Raw genomic sequence first — 19,850 nt, forward strand, 5'->3', positions numbered from 1 at the left:
CCCAAAGTTACCACAAAAAAAGAAATAATCATCTTCCACCAAACCACGCAGCAAAATAAACCACACCAACTTAGACTACCCCTCACCCAACACCCCCCAAACCATTGTCAGATCTTAATTACACCCATCCGTACCTGCGTTAGGTGCAGCAAGACGGGCCGTAGTTTATTAATATAGTCTAATTTACAGCACGTCAATCTACGGAGTGGCCGATGTCAAAGATAAACTGGCACTTATCAGATAAATAAATCAACGATCAACGCACTGTATCCCTCCGACGGAGCGGACACGGTCTCATTTCGGTAGGCCTGACCTGTGCTGCACGGGGGATCCCTGCAGAATTGGAATAATACTGTCTGTTAAGTATGATCTATGGATGGAATCGGAGGAGGCAGGAGAAGCGGGACTGGATGGGGGTACTGGTACTACTGTATAGGATCGGATCAGGCCATACTGGCATCGGAGTTAGGCGCATGCGAGGCATGGATGAGTGGAGTCATGACCTAAAAGTAATTGCAGTGGAGCCGGAGACCCACTCCGTTTACGGAAGGAATTGGTTGACACTTAATATCGGATGGGCTGAGATACTCATGATTTACTCGTGAGACGGTCGCGTGGTGGTGGGATGGTGTGTGGTATATTCATGTTTCGTGATGTGTGTTTGGTATACTATAGGTACATGACTCCAGCCTCAAAAGAGTATACATAGATAGTAAGTTATACATGTTCATAACTCAATTCATAACCAGATGACTCCCCCTTGTTGCATTAAGGGGAATGGAAGAATAGAAAAGGAAAATATAGAGAGCGTTACACCCTAGACCGGGTTCCTGTTTTCGTAAAATGTGTGTTGCTCCTTGGAGTCACGGGTGAGTGAGGTGGAGGAGACGTCGCTTCCAGGCGACGTATATACCACACCATTATTCTTTAAATCGACGTGGTGCGTCGGGGTTGCAACGCGCGTGTGATTCGACATGACCTGAGAGTTGTTGCTATGGCTGGGTCGCCGATTCTCGGTCCATGTCTCCATCTCAACAGTGCGCAAGACCTCCATACGATCCACCGTGGTATCGCCTTGGTAACCATACTGGCGATCTTCAATCATTTTGGAAGCGCGGGACTGCTTGGATGGTCCAGTGGAAGACCATCCCTTCAACTCCCGGTTGCCGAATGAGGATCCGTAGCCACGGGCAGACGGGAGAAGGTGGGGCAAGACAAATCCGATAAGAGGTCTCAAGGCAGGTGCAGAAGCACAGATCTAATACAGAGTTAGCCGTGATACGCGCGCATTTTGAGAGGGTAACCATACCAGTGCCAAGTTGATTTCTACCGATCCAGCGACCAGAATAGGCCATCCCATCCAGGTAGTGTCATAGGAGGCCATCATACTCTTCCAGACATATACGGTGCGCACCGTACCTGCCACGTTGACAAAGATACCCAGACCAAAGATCGAAATCACGGCCATTCGCTGCCGGGCAGGCAGCTTCAGGTTCCAGATCAATGGCATCGGGACCAGAGTGCAGAGAAAATCGGTGAAGATGTTGACAACGCTCGCAGAGAATACTGCTGCGCCGTAATTGACGCAATGATGAGGATACATTGGCTCCAAGTCCCAAAAAGCATGGATTGGCCTGTTTTATGACAAGGTGAGTCAATGCAATGCCGTGAGTTGAGGAACAAGGTACTCACGAGCACTGAAAGATGCTGACCAGCAAAAAGACAATGCAGCACAAGGCCACAAAGATGAAGGAGACGATCACAACAATGTTGTAGATTCGGTACAGTCCCTTGCTCCCCGTTCCGATGAGGCGCTTGCAGAACCACAGAACCGAAAGCTTGGTGATTGAACAGGAGAGGGAAAATGTAATCTGAAATCCGAGGTTGTATTTGGTAACGACAGGTAGCCAGGACAAGGGCACATCCCATACATGTCGGTTCGCACCCCAGCGCTCAGTCGCCAGAGACGTACACGCGCACATGCCCACTGCAATAGCCTAGATATTGTTAGATAGACCGGTAACCCATCATATATGCAATTTGGACGTACAAAAGCGATGACGATGAAAAAGTCATCGAGACCAGGTGTGCACGTTATCTTGAAACGTGCGTAAAGGCGAAGAACAGTCACGATGAATGCGATGGAAAGAAGGACGATATTCACGATATTCACGGCCGGCCCGCGGGTCACTGGGTCGACGTAGTTAGGTGTGGGCCATGTGGCCAGAACCTCGGCCGGGGGGAGTTGCATGTTGGCGATTTAGCCTGGTAGGAGCGAGGGTAATAGGGTGTAAGATGTGGATATTCGTGGCACTGTTGTATGTTGCCGTATTGTGGTCGCAAAAGTCGAAATGTGGTCAACCATCAGCAACCCCCAGTCGAGCAGTCGAGAGTGGCATTGGCCATCGTCACAATCAAGATCAGTGTGGTGTGTTGTCAAAAGCGAAGGTAGTCAGCCGTGGCCGACTGATGATACACGAGGGCCAGTGATGTTGACAGCACGAGTGAGGAGGGGAACTAGAGAGATGATATACCACGATGGCGAGTATCCACCCCTGGCCTAGACAAGTTGCGACATAAATGGTCCCTTCGCTAACCATGGACTAGGGAGTTTATTTCTGTGTGTCATTTTGAGTTTAATGGATTTGTTCAATTTCAGATCCAATATCCCGGCCAAGCGGGAAGTCAACTCCTCCAATGAGACTGGAAGCGGACCTCCACCGCAGGCCATTTTATCCAACCGATGGCAAGCAGGAGTCGCAGAACCGAGAATTACCGGGGGTACCAAGCCAGCACAGGGCAATGATAGGCAGATCCATCGACCCGTCGTTCACGGTCTTCTCCACATGCCAGGGGGGCGATCTCAGCATTTTGAGCCATTCGAATGGGCTTGTTGGCGGAAATGTCAACTGGGATTAGGGATCTAAATTGGACCCGGACCAGAAAGTCAAACCAGTTAGCTCGTCTGAAATTTGCGGGCAGGGGGGGCTCCTGGTACAGCAGTCACTCCATCGGGGCAAAGGATATGCAAAGTTAGGTTCTGACTTTAGAGAAGAAAGTTGAGGTGGTATCCCGGGAATGGGGGGAAGAAGACTCCAGCCGAGGCCACTGAGAAGCCCATGGAGAGAAATCTGGTCCTTCAGACAGCGGACGTGAGAGAAAATCAATTGGAGCAAAGGATGTGAGATCCACAATCTAATTACAGGGATGGTAAGGTTAGCGTCGAGCTTCGAAGGGGAGGCCCATTAAGCTGGGCTGATGAGCACGAGCGGAGAGAGTAAGAAAGAGTGAAAAAGAGTCAGTCAGGCTGAATGAGGAAAGACCACGACCAGCAGCGGTGACCCCACCGGAATCCCACTTACTTGCGGCACACCAGTCCCTTCTGGTGCTTAGTTCAAACGAACTAAAGAAAACAATGCTACTGTACTCCGTACTTAGGGGACTCCATTCTGTCGTGGATTTGACTCCCAGCAAAGAACTGGCGCGAGAGCCTTTCCGTTTTCGGATGAGCGCCAGATTGCCCCGCACGCATTTTCCCTCCCAAAATATTCACAGAAAGTCTTCCCCTCACATTTGGTCCGGGTGGATGAACCATCCATCATTGGAAATACCCTCAGCAAGCATTGAACTGCCGTGGTGGCTTGTTGTGCACCCTGAATTTTCTTTGGTGGTACCAGCCCTACGGAAACTCTTTACTATGGCAATATTAACCCGATCACGATATACTTACTGTATGCACCCCTTGCATGTGCATCACCACCATCGCCATGTTGGAGATGTCCTGCATGACATGGGGAAGGGCTGCACTGTGCATGGCCCACGAGTCATAGGCGGGCCCAATTGGGTAATGATGCGAGACACGGTGGGAATTCGATAAGAGAAAAATAAAAATTTTCAAATTCACACCCAGAAAATTCTGTGAAATTCTTAAGATAGATCATACTGTTCAACCTCCAAGACTCCAAACCACTATTGTCTCCCATGTCCCCATATCGGTGTCTGCTCTGTGCGTGCAAGTGGGCAGCAACAGCCCGAGTTGGTATCTGCACGGTCCTGGCTACTCCTGAATCGACCATTGTGCGATGATCATCCAAGTTTCTTGGTGATTGATGTCATCATTCTGAAGTCTTCATCGATCCATCCTATATTGGCCAATACTGCTCGGATTGCCGCTGCGCTCCTCGGAGAACAATTGATCGGAACTCTAACCGGTGATCCAATTCGGGCAAACAACGAAATGCCGATTTGCCTCGTCCATTTTCAATTGCTGATAGCGAAGACTCTATTTTCCTCTATCTCTTTTTACCCCTTGCCCAAACCAGTGAGACTAACTTTTCTTGAATTCTCTAATTAAGTAATCGATCAGAGAAGGATTGACTGCGACCAATAGTCCGTGATAATCTCCCAGCTGAAGGTACTCGCCAAGGTAGCTTTTCCTGGGTGATCTTCCCGTAACGGGACCGGAATTCCAAAAAGCTCAACACCAGGGCGAGCTGGTGGTGATGATCCTTACCAGCCATGGGTAGTCCTCAAGAGCCCCCGTTCGTGATGGAGATGGAGTCAATACTTTTGTCATCACGTTCCAGAGCGGACCTAGTCTTCCGGAAAATGATAGGATCGACGAGATTCCTTGGGCACGAATCTAGGCAACACTGGGTGTTCCTGTCCATGGTTCAACCTCGATATCTCGGGAATAACTCGCAGGAAGCAACTAACTTCAATATCTATGAACATCTTTGATATTTCCCCCCTCTGTCCCAGAATTTTCTTTTAGACTCTTGTCTAATCCGCCGATATGCTTCTATGCATTCCCTTTGCCCACGTTCTGTCGGTCGCCGTTTGGGCGGCAGTTACGGTGGTTCCCAGCCCCATAAATAGGACTAGCCGCAAACTTTAACGCGAATGGTGCCGGCTGTCCAGCGTTGATCGCCGCCGGGCTCGAATTGTCTGGTTAAACCTGAAGATCCTTGCGGCCGCCTGAATGTAGTGCATCGTGGCTCGCTTTGACCATACATTCCGGGGAACAGAACTGATAGCTGCATTTACGTCTGTCAATGGCTGCTGCCTCATGACTTCTGAATTGAAGGATGGGGTCCGCGCATATATCCCCAGGTTCGAAAATGAGTCTTATGGGCTTACTTCGCCAGCGACTCAGCTAGTAACATGATTCAGTTACTCAAATGGCCCACTATTCATGAAGCACCCTGTTGTTTCAGCTGCAAACCTACACAGTAGACTCACTCCTAAACAAATCACAGAGTCTGTAAATAATCCTAAACCCCTTCGAAACCTAGCACCTTGCCATGAATGAGATGAGACGGGATGAAACAACAGAACTGTTGACTTGGCTGCTTCGGACAAGCTTTTCCAACATGATGGATGCAGAGAACGGAGATCAAGATAATGTCACAGATCCATCCGGCCGTCTTCCGCGACCGACCAGACATCCGGCAATCTGCATTCTGCAATATGCTTCCCAGTAAACTGCTCGGATTTCTGAGTTCCTCCTTCCATCCGAGAGCAATACCCCTCGATCCTGATGTTCTTCTCTATACAAACTTCAACAAAACTCTCTCAGACACCAAATATCAGCCTTTACAGTCCACGCTCGCCACATTGAACCTACTCTTAACACTGACAGCCTTGTCAGTAGATCCCGATATTCCGAACGAGGGGTAGATTATGTACTCTTGCCTATTCCGGTTCTTGAAGGAGCGGTTCTCAAAATTGGGTCGGATCCTCAACGGTATCCCGTTTTCGGACCCGAACCTTATCGGGACAATGGGGGACATATAGCCTGTGCCCTGCCAAGATGTCAAGACCCTGTTTATTTCACCAAGGAGCGCCGTCGTATATAGTGTCTGATACTACTAACACTTACTTCTTCTAGATAATGTATGCTTGCTTATTCGAACTTTGCCTATGGCCACGTGTGGCCGGTTTGATATCGATCGACGCAGACTATTCACCGTGCCAATTCGTGGCAGGCTGATGTGCGGATCTGGTGTGACGTGGCTTGCTGAGTGGTGAGGTAAATGCAGAGCTATTGATCGTGGTGCCGTGGTTTTTATTCTGGTCATATGATCGTCATCTAGCTCCTTGGTTATACACTTATCTCCCTTTAGCCTGCTATCATGGTCACTGCAATCTCTGCGATGACCCTTGCACATAGAGTGCTCCCAGCAGCAAGCAAGAAATCATGATTCATGGATCAACAAGCACTGACTCCCAAGTAGATAGCTTTCCCCAAACTCACCTACTGCCTCATAATCATATCCTCATCTCCCTCACCCCCACCAGATCTCCCAAACAAACCCCTCTAACTTCCTTGGTTCCTATCCCCAACCATCTCCCCTCCACAAACGGATAATGTAGCCACCCACGAAACAATCCCTAATCCTACGATCTTCGCCAGCAGTTACAACTCACCCACACAGACCAGCACAAAGCTCCATATAGGCTGAAACACACCAATAAAGCATGTGATATTACAGAACTGCCGAGTTGGAGCTGGAGCTTGAGCTTGAGCTCGAGCTGTCGATCCCAAGCTAGGAGAAGTTTTCCTGAGTCCTGAGCTTGAGATTTGGGCTGGAATTCATGTGGAGTTAGATCGACATATCAGCTCAGCTTCGTCTCAGCTGGGAAAGTCACTGTCGGAGATGTCTGTGGACATGTAGCTTAGCTTCGGTAACGAGGTGTCTCTTTGGGTATTAGGTGGGACGTTATAGCTCTTGTTATGACGGATGTTTGCCGAGGGAGTGTAAATGGGTTTTTCTTACTATGTTTGGGCTGTTTTGTTTGGAATGTTGTCTGCCTGGAGACTAAGGACTGGATGGTTTTTGATTGTGAGATTGTGGCTTACCATTTCATTTGAGGGCTAGCTGTTATTACTTTGGTATTGCCTAAGTATCCTGGGCAATGTTTACTTCTCTAATGATTCTCTTGTTCGTAGTCATGCACAAAATTTTTCGTTTATTCTTTTTCTCTCCTCAAAATGTTTTCTATTCGCTGCAGTAGCTAAGCTTTTCATTACTCTAATACATCATCCCCAATTGCACCTCGGACAGGTACGCCAGTGAACACCACGGTATATAACATGCCATATCAGACGCAGTGATATTAGCAACAGTTGTCACAAACAATCAGAGTATGATGAACGAAGTTCTGACAAATTTGCGCGACTTAACCTACATATAATCTCTACCGGGTTGATTCATAGATACACAACAGTGGTCGATAATCGTGAATTTTTCTATCCAAATCGTTGTTTCTTTCAAGCAGTGGACCTGAAAGGGTGCTTGATTATATAATTAGTTATTCCCTTTCCTCTGATATCTGAAGTTGATAGATATAGCCCCTACATACTCGTCCTAGACAGGACTAGATGCTTTTTAAAACCTCTGCTGAAAGTGAATTAGTTGAGATACCTGGTCAGCCAGCCAGCCGTCTTTGCAGCTTTCGCTCAGACGTTGCTGTGTTTGAATAGCAAAGTCATATAGACCAGATTGCATAGTAAGCTAGTAGATATATCTGTCCGGTTGGAGAATTATATAACATCCATTGATTAAAGTACTAGGGATACTCAGCTATGATTTGTAAGGGGGGAGGAGAGGGAGAATTATGCAGAAAAAGAAGTAAAACCAATCTCTGTTATTCTTCATAATATAACAAACCGGTGGCGTACGGATGCATATATATCTAACATTATGGTAGCTAAGGTGCTAAATAGCTTATCAAACTACGAACCTACTGAACACATTCATTGTAGATTTAATGCCTTTGATTCTAGCCGGTACTGAAGGTGTCTTTAGTAGTGCTTTTTTTTACCTTTGTTTCTGGTAACAGAGTATAGTTGATATCAATATCGCAGCCAGTCACCCTGTGCCGGATGATATTGAAGAATAGAACTTCTCTACTAGTAGTATATATATCCTTGCCAGAAGATAGATATATTCTAGTAGGGATTATAGAGAACAGTATATTTCTTACTCATACTAATACGTCGTACTGTCTCTATACTATGTGTGTGAAAGGATCTTTATTGGGAATATCCACCCTCCCATATTATGAACTGATGCACCTCTGAAAAGGATAATAAGTCTCTGGTGCATAGGCTGGAGATAGCATTATGATTTTCATTGACGGTTTGTGAGATGATGCACCGCCTGTATCTCAATAACAGAGAAATAAGCATATAGGGCAGCTGATCCAGCTTAAAGTCAGGGTAGGTAGTTATTATGCAGTCTGGCATGGTTGGCGATAAATGGAATAGAGATAAAAGGAATTACACACATACATAACTACGTAGGATATGCTAAGCTAGCTTGGTGGGGATGACCTTCTGTGGATCCGGATATACGGAATTACCGATTTACGAGATCTCATAGGCTCACTCACCAGTCAATTGCCACGGTGGGCGATCAGCAACAACACTTGCTCTATTTTAACTCAAAATAAATATATCGATGTGACCGGGGTACCTTGGCATCCATATTGGCCGGATATATCTAACGTTAGTTAAGTAGATGGCAAAATATGGTGACTAATCCGGCTGTTAAGACAGATGCAATCCCGAACACAGCATGACTTCCCTCACTCACAATGAAGTTGACCTCGGCTTAAAGATATGCATATTGCGTGTAGGGATTGAACGGTGAGGAACGACAGTCAATTAAATTGTCCAATTGGCGACACAAAACTCTTCTCCTGCTCAGTTCAACAGCCTCACTCATCATGATTCGACCTCTATTCTCCCCCGCGCAGCGTAGCATAGCTAAGAAACGACTACTATGTTCGCCTGCAAGAGCACGATATCTTTTCAGCACTTTCGCAAATGTCATTGATGGCAAAACCCGAGACTCTTCGCGAGTCCACCAGGGCATCAATCCATCTAACTGCCGGAAGCTTTGGGATGTTCCAATCGCATCAAGGGATGATCTCCAAGATGCTATCACCTCTGCGCAGAAGGCGTTTACCTCCTGGTCAGCCGTATCAGGGTCCGATCGTCAAGCTGCCATCGCTCAATTAAGACATTCTCTTCTGTCGAGTAAAGAGGATATGGCCGAGTTGCTTATGAAAGAAGCAGGAAAACCAGTAAGATGATCTCCTCAGACAGTAGATCGGTACTCACACCCTATATTAGAGAATGCAAGCGGCCCTCGAAGTTGACCACGCATGTGGCTTTCTGGATTACTTTGGTACATTACACAATTATGCTTACACAGACCACTGGTTAACCCGTCTTTCATAGCAAATGTCAAACTTCCATCCGAAGAGGTCATCCATGAAGACGCCTCCCTCAAGCTAACCTTGAATTACCTCCCCCTGGAAGTTATCGGAGCTATTGTCCCCTGGAACTTCCCATTAGTTCTTGCGATGGCCAAAGTTGCCGCAGCCCTCGCCGCAGGAAATACCGTGATTGTCAAACCATCTCCCTACACCCCCTACAGTATCCTCAAGGTAGCCGAATTAGCCATCCCGATTCTACCCCGGGGTGTATTCCAAGCCATTAACGGCGATGACACGACCGGGCCAGAAATGACCTTGCATCCCGACATCAATAAAATCAGTTTCACGGGTTCAACCAGAGCAGGCAAGCACATCCTGGCTGCAACAAGCAACACATTGAAAGAATGCACCCTTGAACTGGGCGGTAACGACCCGGCTATCATCTTCCCAGATGTAGACATTCAAGCCGTAGCCCAGCAAGTCGCCTTGGGTGCTTTCTTCAACAGTGGACAGTTCTGCCTTGGCAGCAAGCGTCTCTATGTTCATGAGGCAATCTACAATGAATTCCGAGATGCCTTGGTCAATGTCGTGAAGACATGGAAAGTCGGACCCGTCGACGAGGATGTCATGCTAGGACCCGTTCAAAATGAAATGCAATTCAATGTCGTCAGCAACATATTCAAAGACTGCAAAGCAAACGGATACAAATTTGCTCTAGAAGGCGGCCCTAGCACCGGCCCAGGGTATATCTTCCATCCTACCATCGTGGACCGCCCACCTGATGGATCGAGAATCGTCACGGAGGAACCTTTCGGTACGTGAGCCTAAACCTTCCAAAATAATGCTCAATATTAATCCACTTGAATCACACAGGCCCCATTGTGCCTCTCCTGTCATGGAGTAACGAATCCGAGCTCATCTCCAGAGTCAACGACACCAAGACTGGACTTGGATGCTCGATCTGGGCCAAGGATGTGGAAGCAAGCAAGAGGCTTGCGCCAAAGATTCAATCTGGGAGTGTTTGGTTGAATAGCTTTGCGAAACCTCATCCTCAGGGTTACTTGGCCGGTCGCAAGGAAAGTGGAATTGGAGGTGAGTGGGGACTGAAGGGGTTGAAGTCGTATTGCGCGACTCAGACAATGCATTACTACAAGTGATTAGATCCGCACGACCCAATTGTTATAAGTAGACTGCGGATCCGCCGTTGGATTATATTCACCAAGCCATATATGTAATAATTTGAATATTCAACGAAGGAAGTGACCTCGGACATTGAATATCTGGTCTAAGTTTATATAAATACTCGTACATGATCTAGTCCTCATACAATTTGACCAGGCGACTACAACTACTTTTGAGCCAAACAAACGAAAATACACAACAGTGGGAAAGAAACCACGATGGAGCCCTCAACCCGAATACAGAATCCATGAAAAAACTCCTCAACACGCCACACTACTACACAAGTTGTACAAGAACAGCCCCATTAACGGCTCTATGGTTTTCCACCGGGTAGACTAGATAGAGAGATGTCTGTCACGACGGAAGAACCGAAGAAATTCGATTTCCCGACTAACTAATGCTTCCCCCACCTCCTCCCGCTCGGTACCAAAAATAGATCACGGTTTTTAGATGTAGATGTAGAATTCTTAACCCGATGTATTGTACTACTATATTGGAAAGGAAGATGTAAGTGGTGCTACTATCTATAGATTTTACTGTTGGAGTCCGGACTGGTTGTGGAGTAGATATAGCTGGTCCGGTTGTGAGAGAATCTTGATAGGGTGGTGGCGAGGGTGTGGATGTATTTTTTTTTCTCTTTTTCTATTTCGATTTTAAGTTATACTACGTGGTATTGCATTGGAAGAAGAATAAGATAGATATGAGATGCTTTTGTTTCGGGGCAATTCGTTGTTGACAATTTGTAAAAGGTTGCTGGACTGTGATTCGAGGCACAGGTCATCATGAAGCTTTGGTCTTCACGCTTAGTCTTGATCAATTGACTGAGCGGGCAGATGAAGAAACATTGAAGAAGTTAGCTGCAGGAATAGTCACTGTCCGGGTGTGAGACGGCACTCTACACCTCCGCTTATCAATCATTACGATCATGGTTAGGTTCGGCTGATTTGGGTTACGCTCCTGCAAGATGGTAACGAAACTCGAATACGAGCAGTCAAGACATGCTAATGTCGGTGTCATTTGTCTAGGCTCGGTGAAAGTTGGCTTGGCAAGTAGCCTCGGCTGTGGCATAACAACTTGTGCATGCCGTAGAACCCCTTTTGATCGGACCCTGAAGCGTTCGTGGTTAATGTTCGGAGAAATACACCCCCTGAAATAGCACATGAATAACACCTGATGAGTCAGTAGCGTGTATTTGATAAATTGACTGATTATCAGAGAATTCTTTGATCTTCGATCTGTGAGGCGATGCGGTGTCTCCGCGCGGGAGGCGACAGGGGTATCGGGTTAATTGCACGGAATACGCTGTTCCTGCAGCGAGGCATACACTGGAGTAAGAATCGGATCGCGATCCTGCCGCAGACGGTGCTGCCTTGATATTTCCCGAGGGGAGTGGAAGTCTGATCAGATAGACCATCGGACCTTCGAGTGTGAGAGAAAATGACCTATCTCCAGAGACAGACCATGGCGGACTCAAAGACCTTTCATATTCTCCTGAAAGTCCAGGGTGGAAATTTGATTCTTTGACTGGGTTCGCTTTTGTTTCAGCAGCGAAGCCCAGACGGAGAGAAAATCGACTCGTGCGGTGCCACGAAGGCCTGGCCGCGAGAAGAAGACGAATGAGACCAGCGGATTGACTGGGGCGGAAGCAGCCGTCTGACGTTTTGGCCCGCGTGGCGCGGCCAAACTGCCTGAAACAGGGGGTCTGGACCGCATCCATTATTGGCCAGATGCTCCCAATGGGCGGATCGCCAAGCGTTCCTGGCGGTTGACCCTCGCTATTGGCTCTACCCGGGGTCGCTGTATCGTGTACATCCTGATTCTGCAGCGGGGACACCCTAAAAGAAGAAAAAATAGCAGCAGTCATACGCAGCACCAGTGGCTGTACAGGTACCAGTACACGCAGCATACCATACTGACATACACTTTAGAGTGTAGGAACAGTGTATGTCAGTTACACAATGGCAGCAGCGCTCTGAACTTTGTTTTATGGAGCTGCCCCATGTCCAATGCGTGGCAGTCGTTGGTCTGGGATAAATAAATTTATGTTGGCACTAGATATTAGTTAGTAGATATCCCCATCAGTGAACTCCTGACGCACCGTCCTCTCCCATCGATCTTCACTTCTCGGGAATTTTCAATCGCTGCTTACTACCTTCGTTTATCACCTGTGTCTCCATTCCCAGGTTGATCTTTCACGTTCGTTCCCGAAGGCAGGCCCTTCTTTGTTCTTTACCCTAAACCACCATCATTTCTCTCCTTTCGAATTCCAAGCCACCGATTAATTTTCAGATCAGAATGGGCGACGAAGCGAGCCACGATAACCACCTGGCACCCTCCGCGGACCATGATGTGCCCACTATTGTCCCGGCAAATGAACCCAAAGAGCCACGAGGACGCTTGACACCTCGTCCTTCTTTTCTGGAGAACCTCGCCAGTTCCACAGACAGACAGTTCATGTTGGGAAGACGCAACTCTAGCGAAATCGATCGATATTTCGTATGTTAATATCAGGGTATATTGGGAGGGACCACTTAGACTAACAACAGACGTATAGCACGGACCGCGAGATCTCGATCGACACTCCAAATGGCCCATCTTCCTACGAATGCATGGCAGTATCATGCCGAAAATGATTTTACCTCTTGCCTTTGTTGCAGCTTGGGCCACCCTCATTACCCTCATTTCCAGATTTGTCCATAACAGTAGGTTTCTCTTTCGCAGAATGTGACTGAACGCTGACCAATCTTCACTAGTCGGCATCAACGATATTCTTTTGACAGTTACCGGTTTCGTGGTCAGTTTGGCGCTCTCGTTCCGCAGTTCGACGGCATATGAGAGGTAAGTCTGACTCTTGACCTGCACATAGACAGCTGCTAATCTCCATAGATGGGCGGATGGAAGAAAGTACTGGGCGCTCCTCAATCAGACTGCTCGCAACCTTGCACGTACTATTTGGGTCAACACGGCAGAACGCGCAGGAGAGGAGGGCAAGGAAGACTTGCTGGCAAAACTGTAAGACTTTCACGCTTGCGATTATTCCCATTTTTCTAATAAACACAGGACTGCCATGAATCTCATTCTGGCGTTCGCCGTTTCCCTCAAACATAAACTGCGATTCGAACCCGATGTTGGCTACGAGGATCTAGCAGGCCTGGTTGCACACCTCGACACATTTGCCAAAGAGGCCCACGACCGCCAAGTCGTTCAACCCCCCAAAAAGACGCCCTGGAAATCAGTCGGTGAATACCTGGGCGTTTCCTTTGCCGAGTCCAACCCGAGAAAGCTTGTCAAGCGGTCCAAGAAGCCCTTGGGCCACCTTCCTCTGGAGATCTTGAACCATCTCTCCGCATATGTCGACCGGTGCATCGCCAACAATACTCTCAACGTCAGTCTCCACCAAGGACAAGCCAGTACGTACCCATCCCGATGTCTTTTGAAAGATATCGCTAACTTCCCAGTCACCGCTTTATCTACCCTGAATGAAGTCCTCACCGGCACGGAGCGCGTCCTGGACACTCCACTTCCCGCCGCATACAGCATTTCCATCGCCCAAATTGCCTGGATCTACGTTCTCGTGTTGCCTTTCCAGCTCTACGACTTTCTCGAATGGGTGACCATCCCCGCTTCCGTCGGTGAGTATCCCATACACTCCACGGAATACTCTAATCTAACAATATCACAGTTGCTGCCTACATCATCCTCGGACTTGCCTTCATCGGCAGTGAAATCGAAAACCCCTTCGGTCACGATGTCAACGACCTTCCTCTCGACACCTACTGCCGCCAGCTCGCCGTCGAGCTTGACATCATCACCGCCATGCCCCCGCCCAAGCTGGACGAGTTCGGCACGCGCGAGGACAACTTCGTCCTGTACCCTCTCAGCACATCCGGATACCCCGAGTGGAAGGACCGCTCGGTCGAAGAGATTCGCGCCGCTCTGAGGGCCAAGGTAGTGGCCAACTACCCGTCCGCAGCGATGTCGGACGCCGCGACAGTGATAGGGAGTGTGCGAAGCAAGCAGTCCGTTTGAGATAGCAGAGATGATGGGTTAAAAGTTTAAAAGCAAGGATGGGAGGGTAGATCGTTTTGATTGATGTTTTGGATGGTGTTCAATAAGCATGAGAGTCTGGTGTTCTGTTTATTATAAAAAAGAGGATGATGTTATGTATGGTTGGTTGGTCGGTTGGGTCGGTCATTCGTTACTACTACTATTACTACTATACCAGGGTTGGTCATTCGATGTGAATATTATTTGGGAATCGAATCTTTTTGATATATCATACTACTTGCTTAACTGGGTATATTATGCATAGCCTGCTATATCCGTACATCGCTTCTCCATGGGCTGAGAATGATGTAGAATGCCACAGACAACAACAATCTTCATATCCAACGAGACCCTTGCTATCACAAGCAGAACCTCTACACACCCCGTCCCAATCGCTACAACCGTAGGTCCTCCCACCATGCCACTCGTACCGCACTATCCCACAATATAACCCCCCGATAATCCCATCTTAGCCATAACAGACCCCACCCATCACCTCAAATATCATCCATCCTCACCCACACCCAGATCAGATCGATCAAGGAATGAACACCTCCCCCCCATTCCCATTAACCAACGCCCCGAGATGATTCCCCTTCGCACAGACCCTCCACGCCACGCTGCCGCCCCCTCCTCCTCCCACATCACCACCACCAGCACCTGATGTATTTGTAGCCGTACTCGCACTCCCTCCAATCCACGAACTCAACGCAGCCACAACCGCCGCCGCATCGTCGCGCGGCACGCGTGTCCATACTGTGCTTCCCAACCCCGCTCCTTTCCCTCCCGTAGATGTCGATGATGATGCCCACGATGGCCGGGGCGGCGATATCTTGAGTATATCAATGGGAATAGATGTACCCGTTAATCCGAGGAATTGGGAGAGCGCGGCGGAGAGGTAGGTTCGGGCTGTGAGGGGGTCGAGGGGTGTGGATGTGGTGGGGGGATTGTTTATCCTGGACGAAATTAGTCAAATCGTTAGGTATAAGCGAAGAAGGAATGGCACGTACAATTGGAGTTTGAGATATGTCCATGTTGGTGTGCGCGAGGTGAAGTGGATGGTTTTGGGGGTGGAGGATGATGATGTTGTTGTGGTGGAGGATTTGCGTTTTGAGGGTGTGGTTGTTGTTGTTGACATTGTGTGTTTCTAGGTGGTAGTGTTGTTGTAGAGAGAGCCGTGGATATGTAGGTAGAGGTTGAGAAGTAGTTAGGTAGGTAGGGATGAATTGCTTTGAATTAAACTGGGGATATGCGATGCGATGCGGGCGGAGAAAGTTGAGAAAAAGAAAAATCCCCCGTGATGTGATGTCACGGCCGGCGGTGTCGCGTTTGCGGGAGCAATCACCACTAAAGATTGAAGATGAATACCACTAAATATTTATTATAGGCTCAGCCAGTCAAATAATATATATGTATATAAACAATTATCTCTGCATAACAGCCCCCTCTAATATCCCCCGCGCCCTCTGTAAATACTCATCTTCGCTGTGCTTCCCAATATCCAGCTCCGAAATAGCAAGGGTCTTTTCTCGGGACCTTAATCCACGGATCACTTCTACGTTGGATTTGGGGACTTGGAAGATCTGTTCTCATTATCATTAGATGTTTTATATAGATTGAAACGTGGGTTTTGGTTATCATTGGATGAGGAGGGAGAGTGTGCTCACCTGCGCCATAACACGCGACACGGCTGCATTCGCCTCGCCTTTCCTGGGTACTGCTGCGACGCATACATCTACCCTGTCTGCTGTGATAGAGGTTATGCCTTCGCGGTTGTTTGAGGCGTTTGGCTTTACGTGACAGGATATTTGGAGGGTGTAGAGATGGTTGTTGGGTCGGGATTTGGTGGTTGCAGTTTGGAGTAGGCGGAGGAGGGGGGTGGACATTGTTGTTTTATTGTAAGATGTGTGAGGGTGTGGTGGGGTGTATGTTGGAAGATGGGTTTAATGAAGTGGTGGTGGATGTTTGGAGTAGATGTAAGTAGTTGTCTGGTGGATGATGGATTGCGGGTCAGAGGGAAGTACTAGTAGTATCTATATCTGGGGCCGATTATTGGCTGTGGGATGCGGGATGTATATGGCGGAGATTAGGATCATTTGGTGCCCTACTAACTATCTACACTACTCATGGCATTATTTTGCCATTTGCAATGGGGGCTATATTGTTTGTAGGCATTTGGGTTACTACTCCATACTATGGTAGAATTGGAACTACTACTGTAGGCTCCCTTATACTGTTTGCTCTCTATCCTAAGAACTCCGGCTGAGTGATCAGCTACTTCTACTGCTACAATGCAATAACCTCATATCAAGCTGATACACACCCAGTGTTACTCGATCTAACTACCATCAAACCAATTGTTCAATCCTGAGCATACCAAACCACATCTCACAGCCAACTGCTTCACCAACTGCCCACTCCCAGCCTCTTGTGAGGGCATTAACAGCGAACACCCCAGCCTGCAGTACAGAAAAAAGACAATTCCGTATTGAGTCACAATACCTAACCCAGCCGCTGCATTCAATCACCATTGAGCCACAGAAGCAACAATAGAGACCCACCCAAGAACAAAGGTCAAGGTATTGATACCTTTGTTACTACGGGCCCCAGTTTTCAAGGTGGACCCTGTCACAGAGGTAGATCCAGCCTCCGGGATTCTGATTGGCCAAGTCAGATCTATAAGGCTCAGTGACTGCTATATTGGCGGCTGGTGCACTGGGGCACGCAGTCGGATCTGTCATGAGTAGTTCGCAGTCAGGTGTGATTTTAGGGATATTGGCTTAACGATGCTAAATGATGGCTTCGGTAGATGATATGCTTTGCGGCATTGCGTATGCAAAGATAATCCGAATATAGGCATGATTAGGTTCGTTGGATAGAGCTCTGTCTGCTCAATTGCTCATCTTCAGGAGAGACTAAAACGACTGTCAGGGCCGCAGAAACGGCCGTCAAAAGGCACCATATAGAAAACTTCGAAGAGCTCGACAGAGCATCCCGAGTGAATTCCTCTTCTCCAATTTGAACAATGAAGTTCTGCTCATGGGCCATACCCTATGTAGAGCTCTATGCCAGCCCCTCTATTAATCGTATGTTGTTAAATAGACAATAGTCCCCCCGAACACCAGACGACCTAGTCGAATATCTTCCTCTTCTATTCCTCTTGCGAGTTCTCCAGCCAGTTCATCTGCTTCGTGCACAGTCTATCTGTTGTTTCGTGCTTTTCTTCGTTTGAATTCGTTCGTGGATAGTATCAATCTTCAATTGCGTCCAGGTTCAAAGCTTCGTTTCTCTCATCCGGTCTTTCGGAAAAGGCTTCCCTTCTGTTGATCGTTCTCAATCAAGAAATTAAGCTGCGTGGCTGTCTCAAGGCTTCGCTGGCCTAATAAAGTCTTTCGGAAAAGACTTCTCTTATCTAAATCGTTCTCAGTCAAGACAACAACATAACCATCTCTCACAATGGCTATCCTCTCTACTGAAAGCACCAATGCTTTCCAGGACATGTTAAAACAGAACTATGCAATGAGTTAGTATACATCCGCAGCCGAGATCAAGGAACTAACAGGAACCAGTGCAAGCTTCGTTTCAAGAATCCGTTCAATCTACTTATCGTGAGGCGTGCCAAGCCCAAGCCGACTCTGGCGACTTTACTTCTTTCCATCCTGAGCAGCAAGACTGGTCGTGGGACAATCTGCCGGACATCCTTTATCAGCTCAAGCCCACTGGCCCTAAGAGCAAGACCGAGCCGCCAGATATGCCCTACCCTATTAACGGAAAGCTCCTGCGCGACATTCCCGTCTTGCCTGACCACATTGCCTCCGATGTTGACGAGTTTCGCGTGGAAGCTTGGATGCGTCTCGATAGACGAATCCGTCTCAGCGATATCACCGACCGCATGAGTCCGGAGTTTCGTATTGCGCCTAACGCACTGCAGCAGCGCGGTGGACGGTTCAGACAGGCGTTCGGCATGTTGGCCTGGGATTCAGGAAACAAGCTGAGTCGCGAGCTTGAGTCCAGATTGATTCAGACCTTGATGGAGCACGGCATTGACCCTAACCTTAATACCACTAGGGGACTTACTCCCGGCTTGATCATTCCAGCCCTGGGTGAAGCTGGCGGACGAATCCCTCTCCCACCTACCTACACACTGGAGAAGCGCAAGAAGCGCAAGCGTTGTATGCGGGCTACTGGGCCCAAGAAGCCTAAGAAGATGCCCAAGGCACAAGAGCAGATGCTTGTCAATACAGCGAAAGAAGCTCTGCGAGTATTTCAGAATGTCGGACCAGCTCCAACTCAGAATGGAATCGACAGCGGAGTTCCTACCAACTCTCAGATCAAACAGCTTATGATGCCCGGTGAAAGTGTGTTCGCCGTTGAGATGCCTGCTCCCGACACAATTTACGTCCCGGTTACCGCTATCGTTTCTAATGTGGACGAGTCGAGTGTCAAGGAGGACTGGCCAATGCTTGATGCGGTCCAGGTTGAGCCACTGTACAAGCTTGTCCCCGCCGAACAGCACTTTGATCAGCCAACTGGGCCACTGCCCGTGTTCCGGGGTGAGGTCCCGGACATGGAACTCCCTGGGGCCGTGTGCCCGATGGACCTTGACATGACCTTGGGTGCGAAAAACCCATGGAGCGACGGTCACCAAGTCCTGGAGACGGTTGGCCATTGGACAAAGGTCGAGGTAAAGTCAACCAACGGCCTGAAGCCAGGAAAGTCTGGCAATCAAACACTCTCCAACCCATATGAAGAGATGCAGCTGCCGACTCCAACCACGGCGCCGTGTTGTGCAGACATCAAGGCAAGGCAGCCAACAGGCGGGCTGTTCCTGATGAAGCCGCCTCTGGCCCTGGACGCATTGCCAAACCCTTACCAGGTCGCTTTGTTCAACCATTGCCTCCGGGAGTTGAATGTCGGGGAACGTTATGTCTTCAATCTGCCATATTTTAGCCCGTGAACAAGCTTCACATTATCGGTCATGACATGGGCCGTTCGATTTGATTGTTTCTGCGGTCGTCTGATACTTTTGATTTGATTTGTTGTTCTGTATTTTTATTTCCTTTGCCTTTTCTTTCCTTTTTCTTTTCTTTCTTTTTACTTTTCTTTCTTTTTTCCTGTCTTTTCGTTCTCGTTTCTTCTGTTCTGCTTTCCAATATGGAGAATTCTGGTCTTGTTCAACAGCGAATGAGAGATGTCAAGATAAGGTTGGGCGCCAAGATGGCTGCCGCGGTTTGGTTTGGCTTTGATTTGAATCTTTAATTGTTCTTGCAGTATTTGTTGCGCGCAGCCGGAAAGGAGTTAAGATGAAGCGAATACCCTCGGTGTACTGTTAATTGGTGTTTATTAGGCAGTCAGGCAGAGATAATCAATGCTTCTTCATGCAAAACAAGCTT

The 19,850-nt window shown here is 48.1% G+C and overlaps 8 protein-coding genes across 8 annotated transcripts; 4 read left to right on the top strand and 4 right to left on the bottom strand.

Moving 5' to 3' along the window:
• Positions 1–763: 763 nt before the first annotated feature.
• Positions 764–2,506, bottom strand: BO85DRAFT_41966 (uncharacterized protein). The gene is made up of 4 exons (XM_025657867.1): positions 2,051–2,506; positions 1,693–1,997; positions 1,310–1,634; positions 764–1,258 (listed from the first exon to the last, which is right to left on the bottom strand). Exons 1-4 carry the CDS (start codon positions 2,249–2,251, stop codon positions 818–820), a joined length of 1,272 nt encoding a protein of 423 aa, XP_025514742.1. The 5' UTR covers positions 2,252–2,506; the 3' UTR covers positions 764–817.
• A 6,188-nt stretch (positions 2,507–8,694) lies between these two features.
• BO85DRAFT_399165 (aldehyde dehydrogenase family protein) lies at positions 8,695–10,499 on the top strand. Its single transcript, XM_025657087.1, has 4 exons — positions 8,695–9,093; positions 9,143–9,197; positions 9,251–10,042; positions 10,102–10,499. The coding sequence occupies exons 1-4, from the start codon at positions 8,734–8,736 to the stop codon at positions 10,383–10,385; spliced, it is 1,491 nt and encodes a 496-aa protein (XP_025514743.1). The 5' UTR covers positions 8,695–8,733; the 3' UTR covers positions 10,386–10,499.
• A 619-nt stretch (positions 10,500–11,118) lies between these two features.
• BO85DRAFT_450216 (uncharacterized protein) lies at positions 11,119–11,838 on the bottom strand. Its single transcript, XM_025660326.1, has one exon. It carries the CDS (start codon positions 11,476–11,478, stop codon positions 11,224–11,226), a length of 255 nt encoding a protein of 84 aa, XP_025514744.1. The 5' UTR covers positions 11,479–11,838; the 3' UTR covers positions 11,119–11,223.
• Positions 11,839–12,460: 622 nt separating this feature from the next.
• Positions 12,461–14,875, top strand: BO85DRAFT_422796 (UPF0187 domain membrane protein). The gene is made up of 7 exons (XM_025657987.1): positions 12,461–12,906; positions 12,965–13,112; positions 13,164–13,248; positions 13,297–13,422; positions 13,471–13,820; positions 13,869–14,042; positions 14,093–14,875. The coding sequence occupies exons 1-7, from the start codon at positions 12,706–12,708 to the stop codon at positions 14,437–14,439; spliced, it is 1,431 nt and encodes a 476-aa protein (XP_025514745.1). The 5' UTR covers positions 12,461–12,705; the 3' UTR covers positions 14,440–14,875.
• Positions 14,859–15,699, bottom strand: BO85DRAFT_42003 (uncharacterized protein). The gene is made up of 2 exons (XM_025657884.1): positions 15,468–15,699; positions 14,859–15,413 (listed from the first exon to the last, which is right to left on the bottom strand). The coding sequence occupies exons 1-2, from the start codon at positions 15,593–15,595 to the stop codon at positions 14,996–14,998; spliced, it is 546 nt and encodes a 181-aa protein (XP_025514746.1). The 5' UTR covers positions 15,596–15,699; the 3' UTR covers positions 14,859–14,995.
• Positions 15,700–15,855: 156 nt separating this feature from the next.
• On the bottom strand, positions 15,856–16,434 carry BO85DRAFT_450219 (DUF167 domain-containing protein). The gene is made up of 2 exons (XM_025660327.1): positions 16,125–16,434; positions 15,856–16,040 (listed from the first exon to the last, which is right to left on the bottom strand). The coding sequence occupies exons 1-2, from the start codon at positions 16,341–16,343 to the stop codon at positions 15,882–15,884; spliced, it is 378 nt and encodes a 125-aa protein (XP_025514747.1). The 5' UTR covers positions 16,344–16,434; the 3' UTR covers positions 15,856–15,881.
• Positions 16,321–16,732, top strand: BO85DRAFT_42038 (uncharacterized protein). Its single transcript, XM_025657892.1, has one exon. It carries the CDS (start codon positions 16,453–16,455, stop codon positions 16,657–16,659), a length of 207 nt encoding a protein of 68 aa, XP_025514748.1. The 5' UTR covers positions 16,321–16,452; the 3' UTR covers positions 16,660–16,732.
• A 1,147-nt stretch (positions 16,733–17,879) lies between these two features.
• Positions 17,880–19,648, top strand: BO85DRAFT_450221 (uncharacterized protein). The gene is made up of 2 exons (XM_025660328.1): positions 17,880–17,969; positions 18,018–19,648. Exon 2 carries the CDS (start codon positions 18,209–18,211, stop codon positions 19,412–19,414), a length of 1,206 nt encoding a protein of 401 aa, XP_025514749.1. The 5' UTR covers positions 17,880–17,969; positions 18,018–18,208; the 3' UTR covers positions 19,415–19,648.
• The last annotated feature ends 202 nt before the right edge of the window (positions 19,649–19,850 follow it).

The sequence above is a fragment of the Aspergillus piperis genome (assembly GCF_003184755.1).
Source record: "Aspergillus piperis CBS 112811 unplaced genomic scaffold BO85scaffold_11, whole genome shotgun sequence".
Taxonomy (NCBI): Eukaryota; Fungi; Ascomycota; class Eurotiomycetes; order Eurotiales; family Aspergillaceae; genus Aspergillus; species Aspergillus piperis.